This window comes from Hemiscyllium ocellatum, chromosome 2 (genome assembly GCF_020745735.1).
Source record: "Hemiscyllium ocellatum isolate sHemOce1 chromosome 2, sHemOce1.pat.X.cur, whole genome shotgun sequence".
Lineage (NCBI taxonomy): Eukaryota > Metazoa > Chordata > Chondrichthyes > Orectolobiformes > Hemiscylliidae > Hemiscyllium > Hemiscyllium ocellatum.
In genome coordinates, this window is record NC_083402.1 from 14,172,890 (window position 1) to 14,185,677 (window position 12,788).

Consider the following 12,788-nt stretch of genomic DNA (forward strand, 5'->3'; position numbering starts at 1 on the left):
GTGGTGGAGGGAGGTGATGTTTGTGGATGTGGTGCCAATCAAGCAGCTGCTTAGTACTGGATGGTGTCGAGCTTCTTGAGTGTTGTTGGAACTGCACCCATCCAGACAAGTGGGGAGTATTCCATCACACTCCTGACTTGTGCCTTGTAGACAATAGACAATAGCTGAAAATGTGTTGCTGGAAAAGCGCAGCAGGTCAGGCAGCATCCAAGGAACAGCAGATTCGACATTTCGGGCATAAGCCCTTCTTCAGGCTCTGGCCCGAAACGTCGAATTTCCTGTTCCTTGGATGCTGCCTGACCTGCTGCGCTTTTCCAGCAACACATTTTCAGCTCAGATCTCCAGCATCTGCAGACCTCACTTTCTCCTTGTAGACAGTAGACAATATCCGAGCAATATTCAATTTATGTGTTGCTGCAGTACAGTTTTAATCTGCTTTTTAGGTTTTAATTTCCTTTCCATCTACCCTATTACATTCAGGTTATTTCTCATGAACTGAGCTTTGAATCATAAACCGAACTCAATGGTGAATTTAGGCAATGGAGCTTTTTTTTCCCGCAATGTGCTTTCAAAATCTGTAAGGAGAAACTGTGGTTAAAAATGATACTGTAGCGAATTCTCCAGGTTAAGGTTTCGTATTAATATGATGAAAAGAACAAGACAGAAAAATCTGTTCAGTTCAAAACCAGGGGAAATGGTCTGTTTACATAGTTTCGGTGAGTATGCGGTTATGTTTTATGAATCCACTCAAGTTCCTGTTTGGTCTACGAAATCAAATGCAGAATGAGTGAAGAGCTCCAGTCCAGCAAAATTGACCTGAAGAAAAATATTAAACGAAAAGAAAAATGCCTTTGAGGTGTGGATAATCAATCAGTCAAGCCTGTTCAGACCGAACAGAGTCTGACTGATGGACAGTCTACAAACTGTCTACAGCCAGATCCCTCGTACAAGCACACGTTTCCTTATGGCCCTTAGGTTATCTTGCAATCATCAACCACCGCCAAACCCCCAACCCAAATCCATAAAATCATTCAGGCCACAAGACCATTTGGCCCCTTGTCCCTGTGCCAGCTCTGAGAAAGAGCTATGCAATTAATGTCACATTCCTATCCCCACATCCAATTCAGCCAGATGTTAGGAACAAGGAATCCTGGAGAGAGGGGGAAAACATAGAACAGCATCTCTCTCACACTGGACATGAAACATTATTCTGTCATTCAGTCAGAAACTGTTTCCATTTTCTGATCTGTGCCATTGATAGGAGAGGCTGCTGAGTTCAATAACCACAGAGCCATAGAGTAATGTAGCATGGAAACAGGCCTTTCAGCCCAACTTGTCTATGCCGACCAGATTTACTAAACTGAACTCATCCCACTTGCCCGCATTTGGCCCATATCCCTTTCCTATCCATGTACCTGCCTAAGTTAGAGTGGGTCCAGAAGAGGAAATAGGCTGGACTTTTTCACTGAAGCATAGGGGTTGAGAGATGACCTTATAAAGGTTTATAAAATAATGATGAATATAGATAGGATTAATGGTAAGTGTCTTTTCCCTAGGGTGGAGAATTTTAAGACCGGGGGCACATTTTTAAGGTGAGAGGAGAGAGATTTTAAAAAGACAAAAGGCATTTTTTTTACACAGAGGATGGTTTGCGTGTGGAATCAATTTCCTGAGGAAGTGGTGAATGTGGGCACAGTTACAACGTTTATAAAACATTTGGATAAGTACATGGTTAGGAGGGATATGGGCCAGGAGAAGGCAGGACGGACTAGTTTGGTTTGGGATTATGTTCGGCATGGACTGAAGGGTTACCATGCTGTATGACTCTATAACTCTGGCAGTTCATTCCATACACACACTTACTGTGTGAAAAGGTGCCCCTCAGGCTCCTTTTAAATCTTTCCTCTCTCACTTTAAACCTATGCCCTCTAGTTTTGGACTCGCCCATCCTGGGGAAAATACCTTGGCTATTCACCTTATCTATGCCCCTCATGATTTTATAAACCCCCATAGGGGCATCTCTGAGCCTCTGAAGATTGAGGGAAAGAAGTGCCAGTCTGTCCTGCCTCTCCTTATTACTCAAACCTTCCACACTCAATAACATCCTTGTCAATCTTTTTACACCTTTTCCAGTTTAATAACATCCTTCCTACAGCAGCGTTGTACACAGTACTCCAACTGTGGCCTCACCAATGTCTTGCCATTCAGGCAGCATCCGAGGAGCAGGAGAATCGATGTTTCAGGCACAAGTCCTTCATCAGTAAGGGCTTATGCCTGAGACGCCAATTGTCCTGCTCCTCGGATGCTGCCTGACCTGCTGTTCTTTTCCAGCACCACTCTAATCTAGCCTCTGCTCTCCAGCATCTGCAGTCCTCACTTTCTCCACACCAATATCTTGTCCAGTGTAACATGATGTCCCATCTCCTGTACTCGATGCTCTGACTGATAAAGGCAAGCATGTCAAATGCCTTCTTCACTACCCTGTCTACCTGTGACGCCACTGCCAAGGAACTATGTGCCTCCACCCCTCGATCTTTCTGTTCGACAACACTCCCCAGGGCCCAACCATTAACTTTGTAAGTCCTCCCATCCCTGAATAACATCAAAGCAATTCAGAGCTTGAGTCAGTAGCCATCCAATTGTCGAGTGAAACGTGGATATTCCATGGTGTTCAATGAGTTTTCAGTTGGGACGATTGCAGACATATTTCTTGTTGGGCCCAACTCACTGCCTTAATTCAGACTTGCCTCCAGAAAGTTCCCAGGTTCAAGTCCCACTCCAGAAATACTCCGGCACAAACGTCAAGGCAAACTCTCCCGGGGTTGCAGATGTACCACATTCTCCATTCCAGAACAAAGGTCCACCTTGCCCTCTCTGGTCGGGGTTTGAAGATCCCTTGGTGCTGTTCTGAAACAGAGGACCCCAGCATCTTGGTTCAATCATAATCAATGCCCGATTTTTCAGTTGTCGCCTGTCAGTGTGAGTTCCGTGCACTGATGGGCTGCTGTCAACACCTCCATTACAACAGGGGACTACACCACTTTGGGCTGTCTGCTGATCATGTAAGGCCATATATATGCACATCTTTCTTCTCAGCCTTTCCATTGAAGACACTGAAACTGCATTGTCTGAGAAATATCTATAAGCCTGGACATATGGTCACAGTTTAATGTCACATACAACATGCTTTAGAGAAACAAGTCAATCAGCCATCTCCAATCTGAATTGACTTCTTAGAACAGGACCTTAGAATCACAGAACAGTAACAGAACACAGGCTTAATCTCCTGTCACTCTAAAATCATTCTTTCACCAGATGTGTATCTTACTGGCAAGATCAGTATTTCTTGTCCATCACTATTAGCCCTTGAATTGAGTGGCTTGCTTGGCTTGTCAAGGGGATCAGTTAAGAGTCAACCACATTGCTGTGGGTCTGGAGCCACGTGTAGACAAGCTGAGGTAAGGACAGCAGATTTCTTTTCCTGAAGAACATTAGTGAACCTGGTGGTTTTTGGAGGAATGAACATGAGTGGAATGGGTGGCTTTACTGAGATGACCTTCACCAGCTGCTGTGGTGGAATTGAACCCCTGTTTTTGGGAAATTAGCCTAGGCTCTTCCATTCCTGATGAAGGGCTTGTGCCTGAAATGTCAACTCTCCTGCTCCTCGGGTGCTGCCTGACTGGCTGTGCTTTTCCAGCACCATGCTTTTTGACTCTGATCTGCAGCATCTGCAGTCCTCACTTTTTCCTCTTGCATTACCAGTCAGACCACTGTAAAATTAGCACATTACTTGGCACCAAGAGATTTATGAAGAAGAAGCATCTTCCCTTTAATCAGGTGGCTTCATATGGATTCCTGTCTATTAGGAGTTGTTTAGCTCAGTTAGCTGGATGGCGGATTAGCATTATAGACTGATTCTCCCCTGTCTAGTGAGAGAGTAGGCCTATGGATCTATAGTGACTTTAGAACATAGAAAAATACAGCACAGTACAGGCCCTTCGGCCCTCGATGTTGCGCCGACTGAAGCCTACCTAACCTACACTAGCCCAATAACCTCCATATGCTTATCCAATGCCCGCTTAAATGACCATAAAGAGGGAGAGTCCACCACTGCTACTGGCAGGGCATTAATTAATTAATTAGATTTAATTATCAGAAGCCAGTAATTATGGGGAAGGGATGGCCTAATGGTATTGTTACTAGACCTGTTAGTCCAGAGGCATAAGTTTTGTGCTGGGGACCTGGGTTCAAATCCTACCATAGCACCTAGTGGAAGTTGAATCCAATCAAACTCTGGATTCAAGAGTCCAATGATGACCATGAAGCTGTTGTTGACGGCTGGAAAAATCCCATTGGTTCACTCATAGCCTTTGGGGAAGGAAATCTGCTATCCTTACCTGGTCTGGGCGAAGTGTGACTCCACACCACAGCAATGTGATTGACTCTTTAATGCCCTCTGGGTAATTAGGGATGGGCAATAAATGCTGGCCCAGGCAGCGATGCCCTCATCCCATGATAGGATTAAAATAAAGTCTGTCAAAGAACCAGGCTGTGTCCTGAGCAGACTGACTTGTCACTCCGCAAAAGGATTTTTGATTTGCATGTTTTTTTTTAAAACAAATGTTTTATATTGCACTGGGGTTTGCTGACTCCACCGACATTTACATTCGATAGACCAAACAGGAACTTCAGCGGCTTGATGAAATGTAACCACAAACAGCACAGCAATATGTAAATGGTTCAGTTCCTTAATTTTTCGAAGCTTTCTGTTTTGCTTTTTAGGAAAAGGCACATACCCCGGCGTGTACCTGGTCTGAAATAGCACAGATGGGTTTTAGCGTGATCTCCACACAGATTGACCGTGTGGTTTAAGTTACAAGTTGGCTTGTTCTTCAACACAAATGCTTCTCTGGACTGAGTGATTTAAACCAGCGACTGTATCTCAAGGCGCAAGGTTCAATTTCCCCAAGGCCTGAACAGTTACGCTCCACTGCCTGGTTATGAGCTCCTGTCTGTGTAATCTGATTATTCCGAGATGGAATTGCTCAAGGCCAGCAATGGGAAACATGGTGCCAGTGAGTCAGTAGCCTGTTTGACACTGTGCAACCTTCTCCTTCCCAATGACTTAAGAAATGTTACCACGATCCAATCACAAATTTGCACAAAGCATCAATTGCCCTTTCAGTCCATGGTATCCATGCTGGCTGCCATCCACTCCCACATTCCAGCTGTCTGCCTGGGGCCCTGTAATAGCGTGGCGGCTCAGTGGATAGCACAGCTGCCTCACAGCACGAGGGCTCTGAGTTCGATTCCAGCCTCAGATGACTATCTGTGCGGAGTTTGCACGTTCTCCCCATGTCTGTGTGGGTTTCTTCTGGGTGTTCTGGTTTCCTCCCATAATTCAAAGATGTGCAGGTTCAGTTGCCCGTCGTGGGAGAAAGTGAGGACTGCAGATGTTGGAGATCAGAGTCAAGAATGTGGTGCTGGAAAAGCACAGCAGGTCAGGCAGCACCCGAAGAGCAGGAAAATCAATGCCTTGAGTATAAGGCCTTCATCAGGAAAGGAGGGTGGTGGCCCAAAGGAGCTGAGAGATACATGGTAGAGGGTGGTTGGGACCGATGGAGGGGAGGAAGGCAGCTGAGAATGCGATAGGTAGATGAAGCTGGGGGGTGATGGTGATGGATGGGAGTGGGTCTGCTTCAGGATATGGCTGAAGAGATTCAGAGCAGAGGGGATGACCTGGTTGACCATAGTGTCCATGGCTAGGTGGATTAGCCATGGGGAATGCAGGGGTGGGTCTGGGTGGGATGCCCTTTGGAGGGTTGGTGTGGACACGATGGGCTGAATGGCCCGCTTTTACACAGGAGGGATTCTGTGCAGCCACCGGTGTTTCTTAGTCCTCATCGAGCACCATGAGACGTAGATTGCTGGGATTCTCAAAGTACTTTACTGCCAAAGTGGTATTTTTCAAGAGTAGGTACTGTTCTAGGGCAGGGCAATGCAGCAGCCAGTTTGTGTACAGCAAGCTCCCATACGCAGCAAACAATCGGTTTTCTGAAGCCTGCCCTGTGCATGTTTAATTTCCGATAACCAATTGGAACTGGGTTGTGAGCATGGCTCATCGTGGTTACTAGAGAAAGTGAGGACTGCAAACGCTGGAGATCAGAATTGACAAAATGTGGCACTGATGTAGGGCTTATGCTCGAAACGTTGACTCTCCTGCTTCTCGGATGCTGCCTGACCGGCTGTGTTTTTCCAGCACCACACTCTTCGACTCAGCACGGTTACCCATTCCTGATGAAGGTTATCCTCATTACTGATGAAGGGCTTTTGCCCAAATCGTCGATTTTCCTGCTCCTCGGATGCTGCCTGACCTGCTGTGCTTTTCCAGCACCACTCTAATCTTGGCTCTGATATCCAGCATTTCACCATGGTTACCCATACCACCAACAAGAGTGGTCAAGAGCAGTCTGCTCTTCATGTTATTCATAAAAAAAATCAATATTGAGGCAGTGGAGGAGGGGCAGACCACATTTACAAAGACATGAGCTGCCAGAGGAAGTGGTGGAGGCTGGTACAATTGCAACATTTAAGAGGCATTTGGATTGGTATATGAATAGGAAGGGTTTGGAGGGATATGGACCAGGTGCTGGCAGGTGGGACTGTATTGAGTTGGGATATCTGGTCGGCATGGACGGGTTGGACCGAAGGGTCTGTTTTCATGCTGTACATCTCTATGACTCTATGGTATAGTGCAGCATGAGACCATTCAGCCCCTCGTGTCTGCATCCATTCACTGAGGGAACATCCTTGCTTTGTGCCACTCTTGCATATGAACATACAACAAGGGACAAGACTAGGGCCACTCAGCCCTTTGAGCCCATTCAATAAGATTGTGTCTGATCTGATTTTAACCTGATCCTTACATTGTTAAACATCCCTGGTAATCTTTCATCCCCATGATAATCTATCTGTGTCTCTCAGTGAACCAAATCCTCTCTTAGCCTTCTTCTCTTCACAGAGCACCATGCCAAACTTTCCAATCAATCTTCGTAACAGAAGTCTTTCATCCCTGGAAACATTTTTGTAAACCTCATCTGCCCTCTTGCACGTTTATATTCTTGCTAAGGTGGTGGTACCCAGAATTATACACAGTACTCCAGCTAGCGTCTCTTAATAAAGTATCCCTGAATGATTTGTTATTAGCCAGCTATCCCATCACCTTCAACGTCTTATGAGGGAAGACCTTACTGAAATATATAAGACAGGGAAAGATTTGACATAATTTGGGTGTGTTTTCAGCATGACTGAAGTTCTGTCCAACCACATAATAAAATTCCACGCTGTGAGCTGAACATGGTAGTGTGACCAGAATTTTGGAAAATTGTGTGTCGGCTCTGTGTTCATGTATGTTGAGCTCAGGTTGCCAGTTGACTGTTGGCACGAGACTTGTGGATGGTGTGCACCAACAGTTCCTTTTGATTACAGCATTAACCAGTGATCATCACATAACGTGTGATTCAACAATTAAACCATTCTGATTTTAACCATTTAAATAAATCAACTAGTATTTGTACAGCACCTTTCAGTTGGTAAAAAGGGGGTTCAAAGAAATCATTATTGAACAGGATTTGAGTCAGACCGTCCTGAGGAGATATTAAGACAGGGGATCAAAAGGCTTGGTCAGAGAGGTTGCCTTTAAGAAATGGATTACCAATGGTTAAGAATGAATTAAGAATGGTTATTGGCCAAAGAGACCTTGGAGTGCAGATTCATAGCTCCTTGAAAGTAGAGTCACAGGTAGACAGGATAGTGAAGAAGGCATTTGGTATGCTTTCCTTTATTGGTCAGAGCATTGAGTATCGGAGTGGGGAGATCATGTTGTGGCTGTACAGGACATTAGTTAGGCCATTTTTGGAATATTCTGATAGGTCTCCTTCCTATCAGAAGGATGTTGTGAAACTTGAAAGGGTTCAGAAAAGATTGACAAGAATGTTGTCAGGGTTGGAGGATTTGAACAAGAAAAAGAACCTTGCAGCACAGGATCAGGCCCTTCGGCCCTCCAAGCCTGCGCTGATCCAGATCCTCTATCTGAACCTGCTGCCTGTTTTCTAAAGGTCTGTATTCCTTTGCTCCCTGCCCGTTCATGTATCTGTCTAGATATATCTTAAATTATGCTATCGTTCCCGCCCCTACCATCTCTGCTGGCAACACGTTCCAGGCACTCACCACCCTCTGCGTGAAGAACTTTCCACGTATATCTTCCCTAAACTCTTCCCCTCTCACTTTGAACTCGTGACCATAGTAATTGAGTCCCCACTCTGGGAAAATGTTTCTTGCTATCCACCTGTCTACACCTCTCATGATTTTGTAGGCCTCAATCAGGTCTCCCCTCAACCTCCTTCCTTCCAATGAAAATAATCCTAATCTACTTAGCTCTCCTCATACCTAGCCCCTCCATACCAGGCAACATCCTCTTAAACATTCTCTGCACCCTCTCCAAAGCATGCACATCCTTTTGGTAATGTGGCGACCAGAACTGTATGCAATATTCCAAATGTGGCCGAACCAAAGTCTTATACAACTGTAACATGGCCTGCCAACTCTTGTACTCAATAACCGTCCAATGAAGGAAAGCATGCCATATTCCTTCTTGACCTGCATTGCCACCTTCACGGTACAATGGACCTGAACACCCAGATCTCTCTGTACATCAATTTTCCCCCAGGACTTTTCCATTTACTGTGTAGTTCGCTCTTGAATTGCATCTACCAAAATGCATCACCTTGCATTTGCCCGGATTGAACTCCATCTGCCATTTCTCTGCCCAACTCTCCAACTTATCTATATTCTGTTGTGTTCTCTGACAATCCCCTTCACTATCTGCTACTCCATCACTCTTAGTATCATCTACAAACTTGCTAATGAGGCAACCTGCACCTTCCTCCAAATCATTTATGTATATCACCAACAACATTGGTCCCAGCACTGATCCCTGTGGTCACAGGTCTCCATTTTGAGAAGCTCTCTTCCACTCCTACTCTTCTCTGTCTGTTGTTCCCCAACCAGTTCTCTATCCATCTAGCTAGAACACACTGGACCCCATTTGACTTCACCTTCTTCATCAGCCTACCATGGGGAACCTTATCAAATGCCTTACTAAAGTCCACGTATAATACATCTACATCCCTTCCCTCATCAATCAACTTTGACACCTATTCAAAAAATTCTATTAGGTTTGTAAGACATGACCTTCCCTGCACAAAACCATGCTGCCTATCACACGTAAGCCCATTTTCTTCCAAATGGGTATACATCCTATCCCTTAGTATCTTCTCCAGTAGCTTCCCTACTGTATATCAGGCTCACAGGTCTGTAATTACCTGTACTATCCCTACCAGCCTTCTTAAATAAGGGGACAACATTAGCAATTCTCCAGTCCTCTGGGACCTCCCCCATTTTCAAGGCTGCTGCAAAGATATCTGTTAAAGCCCATTTATTTCCTCTCTCACTTCCCTCAGTACCCTGGGATAGATCCTACCTGGACCTGGGGAGTCCACCTTAATGCCTTTTAGAATACACAACACTTCCTCCCTCCTTATGCCAACTTGACCTAGAGTAATCAAAGATCTATTCCTAACTTCAACACGGTGAACTCGGCCCGGACAATCACAAAGGCCAACCTCCCATCTCTCGAATCTATCTACCAGGCCCGCTGTCAAGGAAAGGCCGCTAGCATTCTCAAAGATCCATCCCACCCTGGCAATGTTTTTCTACAGCCTCTACCATCTGGATGAAGGTACAGAAGCCTAAACACACACACCAGCCGGTTTTGTAACAGTTTCTACCCGACTGTTGTTAGAATACTGAATGGACTCACAAACTCTTAACATTTGCCTGTACCTGTGTTTTTGTTTTTGCTGCTGTTTATCTATTATTTACTTATCCATGCTACTTAACTCTGTGATCTGCCTGTGTTGCTCGCAAGACAAAGCTTTTCACTGTGCCTCGGTACACGGGACAATAAATTCAATTCAATTCGATCCGCCATGTCCCTCTCCTTGATGAATACCGATGCAAAGTACTTATTAAGAATTTGAGCTATAGGGAGAGGCTGAATAGTCTGGGGCTGGTTTCCCTGGAGTGTCAGAGGCTGAGGGCTGACCTTATAGAGGTTTATAAAATCATGAGGGGCATGGATAGAGTGAATGGACAAGGTCTTTACCCTAGGGTGGGTGAGTCCAGAACTAGAGGACATAGATTTAGGGTGAGAGGGGAAAGATATAAAAGAGACCTAAGGGGCAACTTTTTCACAAAGGACTGCAGATGCTGGAAACCAGAGTTTAGATCAGAGTGGTGCTGGAAAAGCACAGCAGGTCAGGCAGCATCCGACCTGATGAAGGGCTGTGGCCGGAAACGTCGATTCTCCTTCCTGGATGCTGCCTGACCTGCTGTGCTTTTCCGGCAACTTTTTCATGCAGAGGGTGGTACATGTATGGAATGAGGAAGTGGTGGAGGCTGGTACAATTGCAACATTTAAAAGGCATCTGGATGGGTATATGAATAAGAAAGGTTCACAGGGATATGGACCAGGTGCAGGCAAATGGAACTAGATTAGGCTAGGATATCTGGTTGGCATGGAGGAATTGGACCGATGGGTCTGTTCATCTCTATGACTCTATTAAAGAAGGAAAGAGGTAGACACATTTGGGTGAAAATCAGTTTAGGGCCATATTGGACATCTGAAAAACATGGCCATAATGGTGGAGGCTGGGAAGGAGGGGGCTTGTTATTGGAGATGCCAGAATTGAAAGATGGCAGTTTGCTGAAGCTCACTGGTTCATTGGACCTGCCATTGATTATTCCTTTTCTCTTTCCACAGGGTAGGACCAGCTGCACAGGCAGACTAATGGTCCAAACTATAAGCCAGAGAGGACGCTCACCCCGCTCTCCAGCCGGACAGTCACCTGGGCGAAGGTAATGTCCTTTTGTTACATGGGAAGTGAAAGGTGTCTACTTCAATCTCAAATACGTTCATGGATAGTACAGCGTTGAAACAAGCCATTCGGCCCAAATCATCAATATTGGTGTTAACCCTCCACAGGAACCTTATTCCTCTCTTCCTCTCACCTTATCCACACAGTCTTCTCTCCCTTCTACCTTCATCTGTTTTGCGATCTTCCTATTAATACGCGTAATAATATTCACCTCAATGACCTCTTGTGGTTGAGAGTTTCGCCAATCTCTGGGTAATAATTTGGAGACCTGAGGTATTGTGTACAGTTCTGGTCTCCTCATCTGAGGAAGGACATTCTAGCAATGGAGGGAATGCAACAGTGGTTTCCCAGCCTGATTCCTGGGATGATATATGAAGAGAAACTAGATTGTTTAGGACAATATTCACTGGAGTTTGAAAGAAACCTACAAGATTGTACTAGGACAAGACAGGGTAAATGTAGGAAGGATGTTCCTGATGGCTAGAGAGTTCAAAGCCAGGGTCACAATCTGAGAATGTGCAGTAGGCCATTCAGGATGGAGATGAGGAGAAATTTCTTCACCCAGTGAGTGGTGAGCCTGCGGAATTCACTCCCACAGAAAGTGGGTCAGGCCAAATTATTGAATGTTTTCAAGAAAGAGTTAAATACAATTCTTATGGCTACAGGGATCAAAGGGTATGGGGAGAAAGTGGGAACAGGGGACTGAGTTGGATGATTGGCCACGATCATATTGAATGCTGGAGCAGGCTCGAAGGGCTGAATGGCCTACTCCTGCTCCTGTATTTCTATGTTTCGTTTTATTTCTGAGTTGCTCCTGAATTCCCTATTGGGTTATTTAATACCTGTCCCATCTGCAAGGTACCTAGTTACAGTCAGCCCCACATCTACCTATTGCTCCTTAATCTTAAAGGAGCAGTACAGACATACAAACAAGGAACAGAAGGAAGCAATTCGGCTCCTCGAGTCTGCTGTGACGTTTAATCAAATCATGGGCCGTGTTCTCTCCACATCGGCCCTGTTCGTTTTTTCTGGTCAGTCTCAGCTCTGGTTAGCATCCTTGTCAATCTGGTTTAACCCAATGTCCCCTGTGGCCATTTTGTAAGATGGAGACCCGAAGTCTGCACAGCACTCTTGACTGTGGTCCCACCAAAGTTTGGTGCAAGTTTGACGTTTCATTTACGTCTTGGTCGTGCGGCTAAAGCTTTTCATTTTAAATGAAGTGGAAAGGGTCTGGGAGGAAAACAGCACAGAACAGTAAGCCTTGTTTGTATTTCATCATGACTCTGCGGGGACTGGGCCTGTCAGACTGATATTTGACCATCAATTGTGAAGGGTTTCTCTCTCTCGATCTCTCCCACTAACTCCCCTCTTAGTTGCTAAGAAGTTGGCCGTACGTTCCTAAGGTGGACAGGTTTAAGGACGGGCTTAATCACAGAGCTAACAGAAGTGGAAATGGACGTCCGTAGCAGGTCTTTAGTTTCTCAGGGTTTGTTTTCTCGATCTCAAGATTACCACCAAAGCTTAAGAGCCCACGAGGCGATAATCCAGTTACCGAGCAGAGGGGATTCGTAAACAATATTTTGAAAAACAACTGACATTGATGAACTCCCCAGTTCCCAGCCCACGTGCCAGTCGGGTCCACAGCACCTTGATTACCACCGTTGCTGTGGGGAAGGGGAGGTGGGGAGGTAGGTCCCAAAAACAGCCGAGCCTCCAACCCCGCCCCAGCTGGAGCACGGATTGAACCCTACGGTGTTGGCACCAAGCCAAGCCCACTCCACACTTCCGGTC

General features: G+C 45.6%; 1 protein-coding gene across 3 annotated transcripts in view; it reads left to right on the top strand.

The window, feature by feature from the left end:
- The window catches only part of palld (palladin, cytoskeletal associated protein), a 243,012-nt gene that overhangs the window by 192,849 nt on the left and 37,375 nt on the right, over window positions 1–12,788 (top strand). For all 3 annotated transcript variants that reach the window (XM_060834813.1, XM_060834829.1, XM_060834821.1), the window contains one exon: window positions 10,883–10,977. In XM_060834813.1, coding sequence (XP_060690796.1) covers window positions 10,883–10,977 — 95 coding nt within the window. The remainder of the gene's footprint in view (window positions 1–10,882; window positions 10,978–12,788) is intronic.